We start from the raw sequence: 22,275 nt of genomic DNA, 5'->3' as shown, positions 1-22,275 counted from the left end.
CAACCCGGTAACAACATATTATTGTAACCAGGCTCATTTGCTCCACACTGATTACTCTTTATGGATAATAAGGGAATTTTTGTAATTCGTCACTCCTCCCTCCCACTATCCCTCGTCCTCTCCCCTTCTTCTCAGTCTCTGGCTCCCTCTCCCTTTCCCTCTCACCTTCGGCTCTCCCTCTGCCCTCCCTTGCTAGCTCTAGCTGTCTCTCTGGCGGAAGCCGACAATGGCACAATACTAAGCAATTTTTTTTTCTCTTAAAATCAAAGAGTAACATGTGAATCTTAGTGACAACCTCCATGGATCCTGGTGTTGCATTGTCTAAACATTCAAAAGTTCTCGGCTTTCTTCCTTTCTGTGACCAGAGGAAGATGATAATGGCAAAAAAATTGGAGATGTATGCATTTTTGTGTATTATTGATTCCATTGGTTAAATTTTGGACTTCTAAATTCACGGATGGACTCCAGACTCAACGAATTGAGTCTTGAGTTCAGACCCTGCTAAACTCGGGAGCCTTGTGCACTGGGTACGGCCTTTTTACTCAAGACTCAACGAATTGAGATAATTTTGAGTTCCTTAATTTGCAGGGTTACATATGGTGGTTTATGAACATGGGTTTTCGGATGGAAACAAATGTGTTCAGTGACTGCAGTCTGAGATGTCCTCTGAAATTTCTTACTGATACCTTAGTATAAATGAAGGGGTAGCAAGCTCATTAACTGTTGGTCAATACCGGTGGCTTTGCAGCCCCCTCTCCCCAGCCCCCGCTTCTCTGCTGTGCAGCCCATCCCAGAATTTTGAGTCTCCATCACTGCAAAACAGATTGAGGCACCAGTCACCAGAGCCTGAAACTTCACAATCTCTTGTGCCACCATCTCTGTATACTTCATCTCTTTAAGCTTTTCTTTCATGATGAGCGGCAGTGGGCAAGATTCAGGCATCCAATAAGCAGAGATAGCAGAGATTCACACATAACAGTGGGGATGTTGAAGTGCTGCAAAGAGGAAATCACTTCCCACCCAACTTCTCTCTCTTGCAAAGAGTACATTATTAGACTTTTTATTAGAGTGTCACATCATTTTATGGAGGGTAAAAGAATCTGGTTACAAACAGATGCACCCTATATATATACCCATCTTAGTGCCTTTTTTTCTTTTGGCTAACATCAGGCATACCTTGCCTTACCATGAACCAAGAAGATCAGAAAGAATATAGCAATTTAAAAAAAAAAAAAAAAAAAGAGCATTAACAGGGACAACAGCACTGTGCGGTACTATATAACATTTTTCAAGGAATTCTGATGATAAGCCACTAACCTTGCGTGGAATATTATTGATGGCTTCAAGATGGCTCTGCAAGTCTTTCAAATAGCAGAATGCCATAGAATGATGGTTTTCAGTGTCATTGGCCATACTCCTTTCCATAGCTCCTAAAGCTAGCACAGCAGATTCCAGACCATAGCGCATGTGCATCAGTTCAATATCCTGCATTCTACCAAAATATACATACATAGAAGATATACATCAACACATGGAAAAGAATAGAGATATTGACTGACATGAAGAGGGCTTCAGAGGTCCAAATAGTCTGTAAATTAACTATAGATTTACTCAAGCATTCATTAGGCATTATACACAGATAACCAGATTCAGGGGAAAAATAGATCACAACTTCGTCCAGATGACATAACATCCAAATCCAATATCCTCACATAAACTATAAGATAGATGTACCAATGAATTCAACTAGTAACCATATTATGCACTTAATTACAGAGAACATCATCACAGACTCACAGTATATGAAAGCATCAACTAACCACGCACACTGGGCCACACAAATTTCAATGCAAATTGCAGCTTCGTTGCAACTTGCATTTGTTTTACAAATTGGTTGGAACTTGGAAAAGTGAGTTTGAGTATGAACTTAAATTCTTAAAAGTTAAACTTTGTACCCGGTATTTCATAGTTAGAAAATAGGAGCATATTTTTTATAGACAATAACTTGCTTGATAATATTGACAGAACAATAGAAGCATAGTTGCAAGTTCACCTCTTCCAAGCAGCTGTTGTTGATGCAAGAGGCTGCATACTAATTAGCTCAATAGCATCTTTAAACTTCATTCCAGGAACCACATCAAACAAGACCTACAAGAGAGAGGGGGTGAGGGGAGGAAGAAAACAAAAAACTTGTTAAGACCAACACAAAATGGTATTAATAATCCTACTATACATAACATGTTACTAATCTATGTATTACTTTCATCTTCCAAAAGATGCAGATTAAATGAGAAACGACTTCCAAGGATAGGAGCAAAAATTTCTCTTGCACACCTTAGCAAAGAATGACATGGCTGGAGAACATTGGTATATGGACAAAAAAAAACATTAACCTTCACCTCTCTCTCCCTCTATCTCAAATAACTCAAAAAGAACCCAAAACCAAAAACTGTATAAGACAAAACCCTGTATTCCATGGACTTATAACAATAACTTGACACACAAAACTACGAGAAGAAATAACACAATCAGCAACAAGCAATGAAATTTATCAGGAGAGAACAACAGGGAATGACCACCGAGTTGTAGTAAACCAATAAAGGTTTTTGCTTTTCTGATCGGCAACAAAAAGAAGTTACATTAACAAGGAAAGAGACATAAATATAAGAGAAAGGAGGCAAAATCGGGCTCCAGCAAGCCACACCCACCCCCAAATCACAACAAAGAAATTGTAGCCAATTAAGCTCCTCAATGCAGATTTGTGGACCCACAGATAACTTTCCACACTAGTGCCAAAACCTATCGGTCATATGGAAGCCTGAATGAGTGCAAAATCTGGGAAGTTAGAAGCACTTTATACTTATACTCGCAGTTTATGGAAGAGCATCAAGGCTTGACACAATTCTTTTAAGCATTATATCAGTATCATGGTTGGAGATGGCAGGTGACGCAGGTCAACGTATTTTTCGAATGATAATTGGTGCCTGGACACCCCTTTTAAGCTGTCTTTCCCTGTGATATAGGCATTGCCAGTGATAAGCAGGCTTGTGTAGCTTTCATGCCCAGGCTAACAGATCCCTATGTATTTGATCTCCTTGTGCAAAAAATTTAAATGACTGGGAGATCCCCCATATGACTACGGCTTCAAACTCCAGAATAAAAGAATTCAACCAGGCCAGCAGGACAGAAGATTGGACCTTAAGCAACATGGATATGGTCTCTGTTAAGTCCAGCCTTGATGCGTTCAAGCAAGGTTTAAAATCTAGTCTCGCCATTTCGGGCTGGTCGAGATTTCCGAAATACCTGAAATATACCCAAATTTCGCCAAAAATATGGTATTTTTTGTGTCATATTTTGGCACTCCATCTCGGTGGGTTTTTTGCCATATTAAGGTCTGATACTTCATGTACACCCTTATTTAAGCTAAATAAACACATTTAAACCTTCATATTGTAAAAAAATGAACTCAAAGTGGTGTTTTGGGTTTGTGCCCTTGAATGACAGTGTATACGGTCGGACCCTGATGCAGACCGAAATATACCGAAATTTGAACATTTTCATTTCGGAAGCCCATCTCGTCTCGGTAGTGTCGAAATTTGTCGAAAAATTTTGAACCATGCTACCTGCTACTGCTAGTTGGAGTGTGTGGTTTGAAAGAAATGCAGGGCCTTCAACAATTATGCTGTTCCAGCCAACAGAATGGTGGCACAGCTAAAGAAAAGTTGAACTTACGGGCTTCAACAAGTAAAGAATATTCTGACTAGTTCATAGCTGACATTAGACATGACAGGAGGTTGTTTTTGTCTAGCAGTCCAGTATTCATTATAGCCTCCGATTTGGACACCTTTATTGTAGGTGTGGGTGTGGGTGCATGCGTGGTTGCATAATTTTTTGGGGGTCCCTCAATTAAATTTTTCCTTTTGATTTTATCCAAAAAAGCATGTTCCAGAAAGTCTTCATTATATCTTCCATGACCACATCAAAAAACTAAATCATCCTCACCCAACCTTCTCAAAGTCAATTCCATTCAATGCCGGCCTCTGAAGGACTTCCCGGAGGTATGATCTTTTATAATAAGACACAACAGCTTCGAGAATCTCCAATTCCTGAATTACATAATTACATTTACCTTAATCCACTAATGGTTCACCTTTCACCTTTCATGAACACATAAAATGGAAAATTTTGGGTTCTTTGTTTATTTACAGGAAGGGAAAGACTCTTTCTACTAGTTCTCTGTTGATAAACTTATCAAAGAGGCCCACCCTCATTCTGACACGTGGAAAGATGATGTGGATGACTGTTGGATGGAGAGGGCATGGACTGGAAATATCAGACTCAAATTCAATCAAACAACCCCCATGTATGTCCATGCACGCCTGAAGTACACCAACCACTATTGTTCACTCTCCTATGGTCCTGGATTTTTAAAAGCTCTATTTTGCCATTTGGGAAACTTTGTTTGGGCTGAAATTTAACAAGTGAGCAAGGGACCTCAAGATCTACCTGTCAACAAAATTTGGGCTCCATCCGATCTGCCATGTGGCAGATATCTGAGAAGCTTTGATAAGCTTATCAAAACGACCCATGCTGGATGGTTTTTGATGCAGATCGATCAGATCTGATGGATCTGATTGGCCTTCCAGTAAAGGCCCACCAGTGGAATGAAAGAGATCCCGATCTGACGACTAGAGGTGGACCAGATCTGATCTCAAAATTAACGGTCAGATTTTCAATTGAATAATTACTAGATTTCAAGAATAATTTTCTGAAATAAAACAGAATTTAACCAGCAAAATTAATGGAAATTGATGTGGTGCAATTGAGAGGGAGTGTGGTTGATAGTGGTAAAAATAAGGAAAGAGATAACCTGAGAGAAAATTGGGAGATAAATAAAGGAAATTTAACCTGCAATAGGTAATTGATGAGGAGAGAATCTAGGGAGGTTAGATCCTAAAATTTAGTATCTGAAACTAACATTTTATGGAATGAAAGATGAAGCGAGTATATCTGATGTGCTGTCCCAATAAAGGAAGAGGAAAAGAAGGAACCAATTGATGAAAGAAAGGCAAATCAGATCTTAAAAAAAAAAAAAGAATCCATGGAAACAAAAAAGAAAAGAGAAAACTTAGGAGAGAAAGAAGGGAGAGAGATTACCGTGTGTGTGATAAAGCAGAAGGAACAGAAAGAAACGATAGGAAGGGAGAGAGGGATCTCTTACCCGATCTAGAGGAAAGGAGAGAGAAGCCAGCAAATGAATTACCAAAAGTAATCCATTCAAATTTCATTCCAATAATCCAAATCGTTGGAAGGGGTGGTTACATATTTATAACCTGTGAACATTCCCAACTTCTCTCTCATAACGACTCATTAACACTCTCTTACTCTAAACAATTAAAAAAAAAGGGAGTGCATACCCAGTGCACGAGGCTCCTGCCACTGCGGGGTCTGGGGAGGGTCATCATGTACACAGCCTTACCCCCACTTCGTGGAGAGGCTGTTTCCCGACTCGAACCCACAACCACTAGGTTGCAATGGAGCAACCTTACAGTTGCGTAGAGGCCCGCCCTCTTACTCTAAATAAACAACCAAAATTAATAAAACTCTTACTAGCCTAAAATAACTAATAATAGGTCTCTTGGATAGCTAAGATAACTTCCTAAATTTAGACTCTAGACATGGGACCCATAAATGAAATAATTTTTGTGCACCCCCTTAAAACCCTACTTTGGGATTTATATTTGAGCCCATTACAACAATAAAATCAAAAACTAAGTCTCCTCTTCCTCGCCATAGCTTCAATGTCTGGAGATCCCTCAACCTTTTTTTCTTATTTTTTGGTGAATAAAAAATTCATTACCAAAACCCCAGAAAGGGGAGGAGAGAGGAGGAGGGAGAATACACAAGGAAGAAAGGGGGGGGAAGCTATACAAGACCCAAGCCCTAAGAAACCGGGTCATCAGAGCGAAGAAGAGAAACATCAAGACCCCAGGATACAACAATATGCCTGTTCCTTGGGGTATCAACAAGAGGTCCATGGAGAAACATGTGTAGTTTAGAGCTATCATCGAAGAAGATGGCTTTCCAAATCCCGAGAGTGGAGCAATGTGAGAAATAGAGCAAGAATGGAAGTCCATCTTCGAGTATTCCACTCCATCCAAATGTGAGAAATAGCAGCCCCAAACACAAACTTGCTGGCGGTGTCACAGATTGTACTACCCGAAAAAAACCCTACTCAACCAAAGCCACTCCCTTCCAAATGGAAGGGGTCTCCTGCTACGGTACCAAATAGAGGCCAAGGCTGTCTTACAGATAGAGAGGGCTTAGGGGCAAGAGAAAAAGAGGTGGTTAATGTCCTTAATACCATTCCAACATAGAACAGAGGAGGGGAATAGGGGGATGTGGCGGTGGAGAAGAAATGATTGGGCGGGAAGGGCAAGGTTAAGGGTTCTCCAAACATTAAAGCTATGGCGGGGGATGTGGCCTTTGAACCGGAAAATATTGGACCACGGGACCAGGGAGCATGGTGTCCGACAAAGTCCCAAGCTAAGGAAGAGCTGAAAACCCCTTTAGGGGAGAGGAGCCAAGTAACCTTATCCAAGAGAAAGGGGTTAGGGAGGAGGAGGGGGAGAGAGAGACGCTCAGATCTAGGAGAGGCAATGAGGGGAAGGGGAGGGTGGGTCCAGGATCCTAAGGAGATGAATATGGGGAGAGGAGCGGATTTAGGAATGCCAGATGAATAAACCCATCGAGCACCAATGAGATTGTAGAGGACACCTACAGGATGCCAAGGATCTAGCCAGAGGGATATAGAGGTCCCATTGGCGATCACCGAGGAGGTAGCTGAAAGGGCTAAGAGGCGAAGGAGGATCTTGCGCCAAACCCAGCAGGGATCAGCGGGTTGAGGGACCGTCCAAATGGAGTCCCGCTGAAGGAGATGGGAATAGACCTTGTTAACCGAGATAGAATCATGCTTAGTGGAGATTTTCCAGATTAGCTTGAGAATGCCAACAATATTATAATCACATATTTCTACAAATGCCAAGGGCTCCTTCGGATTTTGGGAGATAGATGGCAGTCCAGCTAATCGGGTGAAGAAATTTAGAAGATTCCTTTCCTTTCCACATGAAGAAGAAAAAGAGGGATTCCATGGCATAGATGGTGGATTTTGGAAGTCCATAAATACCACACCAGTAAATGCAGGAGGATTGAAGGGACTGATTTGATTAGAACAATCCTACTACAAAAGAAAGGAGTTTGCCCTTCTAAAGTTGGAGCCCAGCATAGAGGTGTAGTGATGACTGGTCAACCTAGCAAGGATCAAAGGAAGGCCAAAATATTTCACAGGAAGGGATCCAAGGTGAATCCAGTAAGGCGGAGAAGGGTATCCTTGTCCGTGTCAGAGACCCCAGAGAGTAAAATATGGGATTTCAGGAGATTAATTCGAAGACCAAAGAGTCTCTCGAAGAGCTGAAGGGAGGACATAATGGTGGAGATAAATGAGGGGGAAGCCTTGGAGAAGATTATAAGATCATCAGCAAAGGCGAGATGGGTAATGTTGAGGCTTTTGCACTTAGGAATGGGGGAGATAAGGTGTTGGTCGGTTTTAACTTGGATGCTTCAGAGAAAACCTCGAGAGTGAGAGAGAATAGAAAAGGAGAGAGGGGGTTGCCCTGGCGGATTCCAGCTTTGGGGGGCAAAGAAACCAGCATGCGAGCCGTTGACAATGACCGAAAGAAAGAGGAGGAGATGCAATAATGAATCCAATGGACAAAAACGGACGGTCAGGACATTTGGGTCAGGACATCGCAAATGAAATCCCAATGCAGGGAGTCAAAGGCCTTGTGAATGTCAATTTTCATGAGGGCGGGAGGGGAGTGCGATTTGCAATCGAAACCCCCAAACAATTTCCGAGCAAAGGAGGATATTATCAACAATGCTTCTGCCGAAAATGAAGGTCAATTGATTGGGACTGACAAGAGAGGGGATAACAAGCTGGAGCCGTTTGTCAGGATTTTGGCTATGAAATTTGTAGAGGAGGTTGCAAAGGGAGATCGGTCTAAAGTAGTCAAGGAAGAGGCTCCCTCTTTCTTAGGAATGAGGCAAAGAAAAGTTTTGTTCGATATATGGGCCAGAATACCGTGGGGGTATTCTGGACTTTTTCCCTTTATTATTTTGTTAGTTCCTTGCGTGTGGTTTAGTCCCACATTGCTCATGTACTTTTGATCATTCTTTCATTATAGTTATAAATACATATGTGCTTGGGATGAATTAAATCATCCAAGCATTAAGTTCTAATTCTGATCCTCTTAACATGGTATCAAAGCTGGTTGTGAATTAGAACTTTTTACCATTCTCGATCCCCCTCCTCTCTCTAATTCTCGATCTCCCTTCTCTTCTCTTCTTCCCTTTGTTTTGCTTTCCTTTTTTCCATAGGGCAGCACTGATGAGGTGATCTGTTGATCCAGTTGCTGCCCCCTTTTTCTTGCCTCATCCCATGATATTCAGACCTGATCGATAGGTTTTTTGCCTCCTTGCTGCGACATTTGAAGCCTTCAGCCTTCCTTGGACAGATTCCATCTCTACTATAAGAGATTTGTTCACCTGTTTGAAGCTCAGGAACTGCAGCAGATTGGTATTCCAGCATCTACATCAACTTGAAGACCCCTCAAGTTCGATTATTTTTTCACAATCTCACGGTTTTTCAAAACCCTGACAATAATCGATCTTGGGGTTCCACCTGTCCAATGATTCTGATTTTTTGAGGAGTGATTCTCCCCTATTCAAGGCATCTTCGACAGCAACTTCAGCCTCTTCTACTCACTGTTTGGGCATCTTCTCCTCTTATCGATTTCAGCACTTTACGGGTTTTGTTCAAAACCCTGAAAAAAAATCGATCTCAAGGTTCTACTTATCTATTGTTGCTGATTTTTGGAGGCATTCATTCCTTCATTACTAGAAGGTTCTCATCGTTTTTTCAGCCCTGAACTTGAAGGTTTTGTTGGGTTTCTCTTCACTACAGCCCCATTCTGCGATTTGGGGTTCTCTCCTGTCTTCATGGGTGACTCTGTGGATTCCACTGCTACCTCTGTTGGTGATGGAAACAGCAAACCAGATTATCATACTTTTTCCCCAAATCCAATCAAGTTGGATGGCACTAATTACTTGCTTTGGTCTAGGTCTGCCTCCTTTGCCATTGCTGGCCGTGGCCTTACTGATCATATTAGGGGAACCACTACTATACCTACTGAGGTTGGAGCTGCTCAGGACAAGTGGTTTGCCAACAATGGAGTTCTTATGTCCTACCTGATCGGTTCTATGACTACAGATCTGCAGCACAATTTTCTTCTCCTTGACACAGCCTCGGAAATTTGGGCTGCTTACAAGGAGACTTATGGACAGCTTGGCAATGATGCCCAAGTATATGAACTCACGAAGAAGGTCCTTCACACTACTCAGGGAGAGTTGACAGTCTCCAAATACTATGCTACCTTGCGCAGCCTTTTGCAGCAACTGGACCATTTTCCTGACTTTCACCCGAGTACAGCTGCCGATATTACTTCTTATAAGCAACATGTGGACAAGATTAGAGTTTATGATTTTTTAGCAGGATTAAATGTGGAGTATGATCAGATTCGGGTTCAAGTGTTGGGTCACAAGCCTTTTCCCACACTTGAACAGTCCTATGCCCTGGTCTCCTCTGAAGAAAACCGTAGGGCTGCCATGTTGCACCCTCCTATTACTGACAGGTCAACTTTACAGGTTGCTGCCCCTGCCACTCCTGCACCTAGTGGCACTGCTTCTCTTGGTGATTCAACTACAGGGTCTATTGTCTGTGAGTACTGTCACAAACCCTACCACACCAAGGAGAAGTGTTGGAAACTTCATGGGAAACCGGCTGACTTTGAGGCAAAGAGGGCTGCCAAGGCTAAGACAAAGACAAAGACCAAGGCCCATCAGACTGAGACTCTAACTGCAGCCCCTGCTACTGACCCTGCTCTATCCCAGGATGATCTACAGGCACTCCAACATATGCTGAGGTCTTCCGCTGCTGCTGCCTCTACTACATCAGCTACTGCCAATTCTTCTGCTCCTTCAGGTTCACACTTTGCCCGGTCCGGTATTCCTTTTGGAGGTCATTGTGCTTCTATAGCTTCACATCCTTAGATCATAGACTCTGGAGCTACAGATCATATGACCGGTTCCTCTAGCCTGTTTCACAGATATTCTCCCACTTCTGGGAAAGACAAGGTTAAAGTGGCTGATGGTTCCCTTTCTTCCATATCTGGAAAAGGACTCATCAACTGCACTTCCTCTCTTCCCTTGTCTTCTGTTTTACACATTCCTAATTTTACTACTAACCTTCTTTCCATTAGTTGTATTACCCGTGATCTTAACTGCAAAGTCACTTTCTTTCCTTCTAATTGTGTGTTTCAGGATCTGGACTCTGGGAAGACGATTGGATTGGGTAAAGTGCACGGTGGGTTGTACCTGCTTGATGATGGTCGCTTCTCTCCACCACCATTACCTTCTCCGCTACACCAGAACTCCATGGTTTCTTCTGAACTTTACCAGTGGCACTCTAGGTTAGGTCACCCACCTTTAGGAATTTTAGCTCATTTATTTCCTAGTTTGGTCACCCTTCGTACTAAGGATGACCTTTTTTGTGAGGCTTGTGTTCTGGCCAAACAGACACGTTCAACTTATCCAATTTCAAATAAAAGGAGTTCTTCTTGTTTTCAATTAGTGTATTCTGATGTTTGGGGCCCTAGTCGTAAACCATCTATTTCTGGTCATCGTTGGTTTGTCTCTTTCATTGATTTTCATTCTAGGAACACCTGGGTGTATCTTTTGCACACAAAAAATCAAGTTTTTTCATGTTTTCAGCACTATCATAAAATGGTCTAAACTCAATTCCAGGCTACTCTCAAAGTATTGAAAAGTGATAATGGAACAAAGTATACAGAATCACAATTTCAAAAATATTTGGCTGATCATGAAATTATTCATCAAACTAGTTGTGTTGATACACCTGCCCAGAATGGTGCGGCGGAAAGAAAAAATCGTCACTTGTTGGAAATGGCTAGGGCTTTGATGTTTGCGAGGAATGTCCCGTCTCAATATTGGGGGGATGCGGTTCTCCCTGCAACCTATCTCATCAATAGGCTACCCTCTCGGGTTCTTAACTCCCGCAGCCCCTCTGATATTTTACTGGGTAATTCCTCCTTTATTGTGCCTCCCAAAGTGTTTGGTTGTGTGTGTTATGCTAGAGATACCAAATCTCCAGGCAAACTTGAACCTCGGAGGCTTCGTTGTATTTTCTTGGGTTATTCCCCAACCCAGAAAGGTTATAAATGCTACCATCCCCCTTCCCGCCGTACCATGGTGAGTATGGATGTTATTTTCCATGAGTCCCTTTCTTATTATTCTTCGCCACCTCTTCAGGGGGAGGGTTCTAGTGAAGATGTGTCCTTTGAGATTCCTCTACCTGAGGTTCCTCTGGCTGCTGCCCAGCCTTCCCTACCACCCACAGCGGCTGCCCGGCCTCTTTTGGATGCTTCCCATCCTACTTTGGAGACTGCCCAACACCCTCTGGTTGTTCCTCCCTCACCTAATGGGATTCCTTTACAGGGGGAGACTATAGAAAATAGTGTTGTTAATGTTCCTATCCAGGGGGAGCTGACTCCAGTCCAGAGAACTATTGGTGAATTTCAGAAGAGAATTGACAACTCCAACATAATCACCTATACAAGGGGCAGATCCAACAGAGGACAGCTGCAACCCACTATAGCACCAGTACCCATCCAATTGCCGGTTCCAGACATGGATCCTACACCTCCTGGTAATCCCTCCTCTTCCGACCTACTTATTGCACTTCGCAAAGGTACTAGGACTTTCACTTTACATCCCATATCTCATTTTGTTTCTTATAACTCTCTTTCTCCCTCTTTTCGTGCCTTTGTATCTTCTCTTTCCTCTATCTCGATTCCTAGAAATTGGCAGGAAGCATCTACAGATGGAAAGTGGAAGGCAGCAATGTTGGAAGAAATGAGAGCACTACACAAAAATAATACGTGGGATCTTGTGGCTTTTCCTCCAGGGAAAAAACCAGTGGGATGTAAATGGGTCTTCGTGGTTAAACAGAAGGCTGATGGTTCGGTGGATAGGTATAAGGCACGACTGGTTGCAAAGGGGTTCACTCAGACTTATGGAGTTGACTATCAGGAGACCTATGCACTAGTGGCAAAGCTCAACACCGTCAGGGTGTTATTATCTTGTGCTGCAAATCTTGGGTGGGATCTTCAGCAGTTAGATGTAAAGAATGCCTTGCTCCATGGGGAGCTTGAGGAGGAGGTATATATGGACATTCCACCAGGCTTTTCTGATGACAGGACTAGGGGCAGGGTCTGTAAATTGAAGCGCGCCCTTTATGGTTTAAAACAGTCACCTAGAGCCTGGTTTGGCAGATTTCATAAGGCTATGATTTCAGCAGGTTACAAGCAGAGCAATGCTGATCACACTTTATTTATCAGACGTCTGGGTGACAAGGTCACTCTTCTCATAGTCTATGTGGATGATATTGTGGTCACTGGTAATGATGATGCTGCAATCAGGGATTTGAAACTTTTTCTTGGCCGTGAGTTTGAGGTCAAAGATCTTGGTCCTCTAAAATATTTTCTAGGGATAGAAGTTGCTCGATCTTCTAAGGGCATCTTTCTTTCTCAAAGAAAATATGTTCTTGATCTATTGACTAAGACAGGGCTGCTGGGTTGTCATCCTTCAGATACTCCTATGGAAGTTACTACAAAACTTAGGGAGAAAGAGGATCAGCCTGTTGACAAGGGTGCTTATCAGCAGTTAGTGGGCAAACTAATCTACCTTTCCCACACACGACCTGACATAGTTGTTGCTGTAAGTTTGGTGAGCCAGTTCATGCATGATCCCTATTCCTCTCATATGGATGCAGTCCGTCGCATTTTGCGGTATTTGAAGTCTACTCCAGGAAAGGGAATCCTTCTATCTCCCAATGGTCACCTTAAGGTTGAAGCTTATACTGATGCCGATTGGGCTGGTTCTACTGACAGAAAGTCTATCTCTGGCTATTGTTCCTTTGTAGGTGGGAACCTTGTCACATGACGTAGCAAAAAACAGAATGTTGTGGCAAGGTCCAGTGCTGAAGTCGAGTTTCGGGCCATGGCCCACGGCATCTGTGAACTTTTGTGGCTTAGAGGATTATTGTAGGATATTGGTGTTGCTGTCCATCTTCCCATGATGCTTTATTGTCACAATAAAGCAACCATTAGCATTGCTCATAACCTTGTCCAACATGGTCGCACTAAACACGTGGAGGTTGACAGACATTTCATCAAGGAGAAGCTTGACGCCGGCCTCATTTGTGTTCCCTTTGTGAAGTCTACTGATCAACTGGCTGATATACTCACTAAGGGACTGAGTGGCAAGCTGTTTCATCCTATCTTACTCAAGTTGGGCATGCATGATATATATGCTCCAACTTGAGGGGGAGTATTCGATATATGGGCCAGAATACCGTGGGGGTATTCCGGACTTTTTCCCTTTATTATTTTGTTAGTTCCTCGCGTGTAGTTTAGTCCCACATTGCTCATGTACTTTTGATCATTCTTTCATTATAGTTATAAATACATATGTGCTTGGGATGAATTAAATCATCCAAGCATTAAGTTTTAATTCTGATCCTCTTAACAAGTTTGATTAATTTTGGGGAGCTAGCTGGGATTGAAGAAAAAGCTACAAATAATTTTGACAAGGTCATCTATAAGGATGTCCTAGCAAGACGAGAAGAACCCCATACTAAATCCATCAGGGTCGGGGGCCTTGTTGGATTTCTGGGCGAGGACCGCTTTTAGGATTTCTTCCTCAAAGGGGATAGATTCGAGAGAGTCCAAAAGGGATGGAGGGACAAATTTATTGATAAGGTCAGGAGAAAGGGGGGAGGGAGGGGATGGAGGAACAAAAGAGGGATGAGAAATAGGAGATGGCTTCCATCCTGATGTCATGGGCGTCTGTAAGGGAGGAGCCATCCCGTGTATGGAGCAAGAGGATAAAATTGGAGTTAGTACGGGCTTTCATAGATCGGTGGAAATAGGCCGAATTAGAGTCACCAAGCTCAAGCCATTTGATGCCGGATTTTTGGCGAAGGAAACTCTCTTCGTGGGATGAGAGGGAGGAGAGCTTCAAAGAGAGGTGTTTTTCCTCCTCAGCCAACAAAGGGTTGAGCATGTCAGATTAGAGTTGGGATTGGACAAGGGAGAGGCTAGTGCGACAAGAGGCCACACAAGAAGAGATATTCTCGAAAGACGCATTCCAAGCTTTAAGAGCTACTTTGGATATGACTTGGAGTTAGTACGGGCTTTCATAGATCAGTGGAAATAGGCTGAATTAGAGTCACCAAGCTCAAGCCATTTGATGCGGGATTTTTGGCGAATAAAACTCTCTTCTTGGGATGAGAGGGAGGAGACCTCCAGAGAGGCGTTTTTCCTCGTCAACCTGGAAAGGGTTGAGCGTGTACGATTGGAGTTGGGATAGGACAAGGGAGAAGCTACTGCGGCAAGAGGCCACATGGGAAGAGACATTACCGAAGGAAGAACCCTCAACCTTTGCCTCCATACCCAATCATTTCTCCTTCACCGTCACATCCAAGGCTCCCCTCCTGTACCCTTTGATGGAATCATAATTGTCACGGCATCTAGGCGACCCAAGGTGTTGGAGAGGGTCCAAAATCAAGGCGATACTAACTAGGTGACCAAGGTGCCCGCCTAGGCGCCCAAGTCAACCAAGGCGTTTGGACGCCAAGGCGACGCCTTGACAACTATACTTGGAATGGCATAAAGGACGTCGATCACCTATTCTTTACTTGCCCATTTACCTCCACTAATTGGAAGAAAGCCTTACTCTCCATTTGGCCCCGTAATAGGAGAGCTCTTCCCTTCACTCGAGAGTGGCTTTGATTGGATATGACTTTTTCAGACACTTCTATCTACGAAACTGCTTCCAAGTTGGTGTTTGGGGCCATTATTTCGCACATTTAGATGGAGCAGAATCTTTGAAGATGGACCTCCAACTCTCGTTCTATTGACAAGATTTAGAAAGCCATCTCCTTCAACGTTAGCTCCAGACTTCATATGCTCCCTCACGGTTCTAATATTGAACCCCAAGGAACATGCATATTGTTGTTTCCTGGGGTCTAGTTGCTTCTTTTTGCAGCCCTCAGGCTCCTCCTAGGGCTTGAGGCTTTGTTTATCCCTCCCCTTCTTTTTCTCTTCCCTTTGGGGTTTTGGTAATAATTTTTATTCACCAAAACAAAAAAAAGGCCCAACCCAAACTGTTAGATATAGCCAGAAAACCGTGGGGGTATTCGGGACTTTTTTCCCTTTATTTAATTGATTGTTTTGTATATGGGTTTAGTCCCACATTGCTCATGTACAACCTTTTATGTTTTATTTACTCTTATAAATAAAGTGGAGCTTGGGGTGAATTAATCATCCAAGCATTCAGCCTAATTCTGGTCTGCTAACATGGTATCAGAGCAGAACTCGAATTAGGGACCTTTCCCCATCCCTCCTTCTCTTCCATTCTCGATCTCAGCCTTCTTCCTCTCTCTCTCGGTTGCTGCCTTCTCCTCTCTTGCTCTTCATTCTCCCATTAGGGCAGCACTAATGAGGTGATCTGCAAAGATCTAGTTGCTGCCCTCCATTACCTCTGTTTTTATTAGTTGATTTTCTGCTCGATAGGTACCCTTACCTGTCTGCAATATTTGGTTTCTTCAGTTTTTGGGGATTGATTCCATCTCAGCTATAAGGGATCATTCCTCCTCTTTGAAGATCAAGAACTGCAGCAGGTCGACATCTGTTCCTATCATCAGATCTGTTCAAGACCCCCTAAGATCGATTTTTCCTCAAAAACAGGGTTTTTTTTCTAAAACCCTGACAACCATCGATCTAGGGGCTGGTGACTTCGATTGCTTCTGAATTTTTGAAGACTTGTTCTCCACTATTAAAGACTCACTCGACCTTGGTTGGGACTACATCAGATCAGTTTTTTGGCATATCACACCCTTTATCGATTTCAGCATTCCAGGTTTTTTTCAAAACCCTGACCAATATCGATCTAGGGTTTGCAGGTTTCAGGTGCTGCTGATTTTTTGCAGGGTGCTTCAGCATTATTAGAAGATTATTATCTCCTATTTTCAGACCCATCTGCAGTGTTTTTGTTCCCTTTTTTCCTTGCATCGATTTCAGCTCTTTCAGGGTTTTTTAAACTCAGAAAGAATCGATCCAAGGGTTCACCTTGCCGCTGTTGCTGCTATTTACTGCTGTTGCCGCTCCAATTATAGACCATTCAACTGCAGGTTTTTGTGGGGTTCTCTTCATAACAGCTTCTCTCTATATTTTGGGCTTTTATACTGCTCTCATGGGTGACTCTCTGGATTCGACTACTACTACTGTTGATGATGGACACAGTAAATCAGATTATCATAATTTTACTCCTAATCCAATCAAGTTGGATGGCACTAACTACTTGCTTTGGTCTCGGTCAGCCTCTTTCACTATTGCTGGCCGTGGCCTTACTGGGCATATTACTGGTGCCAGTGTTATGCCGACTGAGATTGGAGCTGCTCGAGACAGGTGGCTGGCCAACAATGGAGTTCTCATGTCCTACCTCGTTGGCTCTATGACTACAGAACTACAGAATAATTTTCTTCTTCTTGATACAGCTGCAGAGATTTGGGCTGCTTGCAAACCTACGGGCAACTTGGCAATGATGCCCAGGTCTATGAACTCAGGAAGAAGGTCCTGCACACTACTCAGGGGGAATTGACAGTCTCTACATATTATGCTACTTTACGTAGCCTTTGGCAGCAGCTGGACCACTTTTCTGACTTCCACCCGAGTACCGCTGCAGATATTACCTACTATAAGAAGCATGTGGACAAGATTAGAGTCTATGATTTTTTGGCTGGCTTGAATGTGGAGTATGATCAGATCCGTGTTCAAGTGTTGGGCCATAAGCCCTTTCCCACACTTGAACAGTCTTATGCATTGGTGTCCTCTGAGGAGAACCGTCGGGCTGCCATGTTGCATCCCCCTGTTACTGACAGATCAGCACTTAAGGCTGCTGCCCCCTGCTACTCCTGCACCTAGTAGGACTGCTTCTCTTGGTGATTCTTCCACAGGGACTGTTGTTTGTGAGCATTGTCACAAACCCTACCACACCAAGGAGAAGTGCTGGAAACTTCATGGGAAACCAGATGATTTTGAAGATAAACGGGCTGCCAAGACAAAGACAAAGCGGAAGACCAAGGCCCACCAGTCCGAAGCTATTACTGCAGCCCCTGCTACTAACACTGGTCTATCCCAGGATGATCTACAGGCACTCCTACGTATGCTCAGGACTTCCGCTGCTGCTACTGCCTCTACTACATCAGCTCCTGCCCATTCTTTTGCTCCTTCAGGTTCACACTTTGCCCGGTCAGGTATTGCATTTGGGGGTCATTGTGCTTCTGTAGGTTCCCATCCTTGGATCATTGATTCTGGAGCTACAGATCACATGACCGGTACTTCTAGCTTGTTTCACAGATATTCTCCCACTTCTGGGAAGGACAAGGTCAAAGTGGCTGATGGTTCCCTTTCTGCCATTTCTGGAAAAGGAATCATCAACTGCACTTCTTCTCTTCCCTTGTCCTCTGTTTTACACATTCCTAACTTTACTACTAACCTTCTTTCTATTAGTAGTATTACTCGTGATCTTAACTGCAAAGTCACCTTCTTTCCTTCTCAATGTGTGTTTCAGGATCTGGAGTCTGGGAAGACGATTGAATCGGGTAAAGTGCACGGTGGGCTGTACCTGCTGGATGACGGTCGCTTCTCTCCACCACCATTGCCTTCTCCGCTACACCAGAACTCCATGGTCTCTTCTGAACTCTACCAGTGGCACTCTAGGTTAGGTTACCCCCCTTTAGGAATTTTAGCTCATTTATTTCCTAGTTTGGTCACCCTTCGTACTAAGGATGACTCTTTTTGTGAGGCTTGTGTTCTGGCCAAACAGACACGTTCAAATTATCCACTTTCAAATAAAAGGAGTTCTTTTTGTTTTAATTTGGTGCATTCTGATGTTTGGGGCCCTAGTCGTAAACCGTCTATTTCTGGCCATCGTTGGTTTGTCTCTTTCATAGGTTGTTCTAGGCATACATGGGTGTATCTTTTGCACACCAAAAATCAGGTTTTTTCATGTTTTCAGCATTTTCATAAGTTGATTCAAACTCAGTTCCAGGCTACTCTCAAAGTATTAAGAAGTGATAATGGAACAGAGTATACAGAATCCCAATTTCAAAAGTATCTTGCTGACCATGGAATCCTTCATCAAACTAGCTGTGTCGATACCCCTGCCCAAAATGGTGTGGCGGAACGTAAGAATCGCCACTTGTTAGAGATGGCCAGGGCTTTGATGTTTGCGAGGAATGTCCCATCTCAATATTGGGGGGATGCGGTACTCACCGCGGCCTATCTCATCAATAGACTGCCTTCTTGGGTTCTTGACTCTCGTACCCCCTCTAATGTTTTAATGGGAAATTCCTCTTTCATTGTGCCCCCTAAGGTGTTTGGTTGTGTGTGTTATGTTAGGAATACTAGATCTCCTGGCAAACTTGAACCTCGGGGCCTTCGTTGTATTTTCTTGGGTTATTCTCCGACCCAGAAAGGTTACAAGTGTTACCATCCCCCTTCCCGGCGTACCATGGTTAGTATGGATGTTGTTTTCCATGAGTCCCTTTCTTACTATTCTTCGCCACCTCTTCAGGGGGAGAGTTCTAGTGAAGATGTGCCCTTTGAGATTCCTCTACCAGAGGTTCCTCAGGCTGTTGTCCAGCCTACTTTACCACCACCCACGGCTGCTGCTCAGCCTACTTTGGATGTCCAACTTCCTTTGGCTGTTCCTCCCTCACCTGATGGGAATCCTTTACAGGGGGAGACCATAGAAAATAGTGTTGTTAATGTCCCTATCTAGGGGGAACTGACTCCAGTCTAGAGGACTATTGGTGAATTTCATAAGAGAATCGACGACAACTCCAACATCATCACCTATACAAGGGGCAGATCCAACAGAGGGCAGTTGCAAACCACTGTAGCACCAGTACCCATCCAATTGCCGGCTCCAGACCCGGATCCTTCATCTCCTGGTAATCCCCCTCCTTCCGAACAACCTATTGCTCATCGCAAAGGTACTAGGACTTGCACTTTACATCCCATATCTCGCTTTGTTTCGTATAGTTCTCTTTCTCCTTCTTTCCGTGCTTTTGTATTCCCTCTTTCTTCTGTCTCTATTCCGAAAAATTGGCAAGAAACAAATACAGATGGAAAGTGGAAGGCTGCAATGTTGGAAGAAATGAGAGCACTACACAAAAATAACACGTGGGATCTTGTGGCTCTTCCTCTAGGGAAAAAACCAGTGGGATGTAAATGGGTCTTCGTAGTCAAACAGAAGGTTGATGGTTCAGTGGATCGGTATAAGGCACGTCTGGTTGCAAAGGGGTTTACTCAGACTTATGGAGTTGACTACCAGGAGACCTTTGCACCAGTGGTAAAGCTCAACACTGTCAGGGTGTTATTATCTTGTGCTGCAAATCTTGGGTGGGATCTTCAGCAGTTAGATGTAAAGAATGCCTTCTTCCATGGGGAGCTTGAGGAGGAGGTATATATGGACATTCCACCAGGCTTCTCTGACGACAGGACTAGGGGCAAAGTCTATAAGTTGAAACGTGCTCTCTATGGGTTGAAGCAGTCACCTAGGGCCTGGTTCGGCAGATTTCATAAGGCTATGATCTCAGCAGGTTACAAGCAGAGCAATGCTAATCACACCTTGATCATCAGACGAGTTGGTGACAAGGTTACTCTACTCATAGTCTATGTGGATGATATAGTGGTGACTGGTAATGAGGATGCTGCTATCAGGGATTTGAAGCTTCTCCTTGGTCGTGAGTTTGAGGTCAAGGATCTAGGCTCTCTAAAATATTTTTTAGGGATAGAAGTTGCTCGCTCTTCAAAGGGCATCTTTCTTTCTCAAAGAAAATATGTCCTTGATCTATTGACTGAGACAGGGCTGCTAGGTTGTCATCCTTCAGATACTCCTATGGATGCTACTACAAAACTTAGGGAGAAAGAAGGTGAACCTGTCGACAAAGGTGGTTATCAGCGGTTAGTGGGCAAACTAATCTATCTTTCTCACACCAGACCTGACATAGCAGTTGCAGTAACTATGGTGAGCCAATTCATGCATGATCCCTATTCCTCTCATATGGATGCAGTCCGTCGTATTTTGAGGTATTTGAAGTCTGCTCCAGGGAAGGGAATTCTCTTATCTCCCAATGGTCATCTCAAGGTTGAAGCTTATGTTGATGCCGATTGGGCTGATTCTTCTGACAGAAAGTCTATCTCTGGCTATTGTTCCTTTGTGGGTGGGAACCTTGTCACATGGCGTAGCAAAAAACAGAATGTTGTGGCAAGGTCCAGTGCTGAAGCCGAGTTTCGTGCGATGGCCCAAGGCATTTGTGAACTTCTATGGCTTAGAGGGTTATTACAGGATATTGGTGTGGCTGTCCATCTTCCAATGATGCTCTATTGTGACAATAAAGCTGCCATTAGCATTGCTCATAACCCTATCCAGCATGATCGCACTAAACACGTGGAGGTTGACAGACATTTCATCAAGGAAAAGCTTGAAGCTGGCCTCATTTATGTTCCCTTTGTGAAGTCTACTAATCAACTGGCAGATGTGTTCACTAAGGGGCTGAATAGCAAGCTGTTTCATCCTATCTTAGTCAAGTTGGGCATGCATGATATATATGCTCCAACTTGAGGGGGAGTGTTAGATATAGCCAGAATACCGTGGGGGCCAGAATACCGTGGGGGTATTCTGGACTTTTTTCCTTTTATTTAATTGATTGTTTTGTATATGGGTTTAGTCCCACATTGCTCATGTACAACCTTTTATGTTTTATTTACAAGAACCTGGCTCAACTTTAAACCGGGCCTGCATTAGTTTTGTCCCAGCCCCTGTGACCGCCGGCCGCCATGGATGGTCTCCGTGGTGTGGTGTCGTCAGCATCCAGGTCTCCCCTCTCCCCATCCGCCTTCTCCACTTCTTGACCCCCCCCCCCCGCCTTCCCATAACCCTCCTCACTTAGTCTCTACCTGGAGTGCTCTGTTCAGATAAGCCCCTATGCTCTCCCGGGAAGGCCTCCCTCTATGCATTGTTGCCCCTACAATCATTGGAAGCTCCAAAGTATCTCACTGCCCAAATGGGTTACTGAATGATGAGGCCTCTCTGGCTCAACTCCCTAGTTGGCTACTTCATTGGAAGTCGACCACCATTCCATATCATCAAAGCTCTCCCTCACTAAACAATGGAGATTACAAGAAAATATAGAGATCTACCTGATGGATAATGGAAAGGGCAAACCTGGCCCAACTTTAAACCAGGCCTGCATTAGCTATTACTAGAAAAAAAGGGCGTACCCAGTACACAAGGCTCCCGCCACTGCGGGGTCTGGGGAGGGTCATAATGTACGCAGCTTACCCTTGCTTTTTGCAGAGAGGCTCTGTTTCCAGACTCAAAACCGTGAGCACTTGGTCACAATGGAGCAATCTTACAGTTGCACCATTAGCTATTAATATACCACTGATATTTCATAGCACCCTTTTCCTGTCCACATATAAATATATTATTACTATACCAATGAAAAGGGCAAATGTCTGATGCGGTTAATGCCAGAAGACCCAAATTTTAGACTCCAAAACATAACTACATGTGGAAACATGCTAAAACAGAAAAAGAAATAGGTGGACAGGAAGTGAACATTTAAAACACAAGGAAATTTTTAACATAAACAGATAAGTACAGCATATTTAGATTTGCAGGTGATTAAGTAAAATGCAATTTAGAAGTTGCAGAAATCTAATCATTATGCCTAGTATATCTTAAATTCATCAAATAAGAAAAGTGAATTCTCACCTGCAAAGGTGTCTGGACGGCAAGTCGTTCCAGAACAAAATTTTCAACAAAAGGGTCCAAAGACTCCGAACTGAAATCCTCGTTTTCATTCACCTGAAAATCCTTTCCAGAAAACAGCAATGAAGATTTTGAATCCCAAGGTTGACCAGAATTCACACAGGCAACGAAAGAAGCAAGATCCAGCCGGTAACATAGAATATCACAAAGATGTTCCACGCAAGATATCTGTTG

General features: G+C 43.5%; 1 protein-coding gene across 1 annotated transcript in view; it reads right to left on the bottom strand.

Annotated features, from left to right (window-relative positions):
• The window catches only part of LOC122652610, a 217,515-nt gene that overhangs the window by 176,618 nt on the left and 18,622 nt on the right, over positions 1-22,275 (bottom strand). The window contains exons 5-7 of the mRNA XM_043846393.1: positions 22,045-22,269; positions 2,054-2,148; positions 1,318-1,492 (exon numbers count right to left, since the gene is read on the bottom strand). Of these exons, the coding sequence (XP_043702328.1) occupies positions 1,318-1,492; positions 2,054-2,148; positions 22,045-22,269 (495 nt within the window). The remainder of the gene's footprint in view (positions 1-1,317; positions 1,493-2,053; positions 2,149-22,044; positions 22,270-22,275) is intronic.

The sequence above is a fragment of the Telopea speciosissima genome, chromosome 2 (genome assembly GCF_018873765.1).
Source record: "Telopea speciosissima isolate NSW1024214 ecotype Mountain lineage chromosome 2, Tspe_v1, whole genome shotgun sequence".
Lineage (NCBI taxonomy): Eukaryota > Viridiplantae > Streptophyta > Magnoliopsida > Proteales > Proteaceae > Telopea > Telopea speciosissima.
This window is presented reverse-complemented; position numbering and strand designations above follow the sequence as displayed.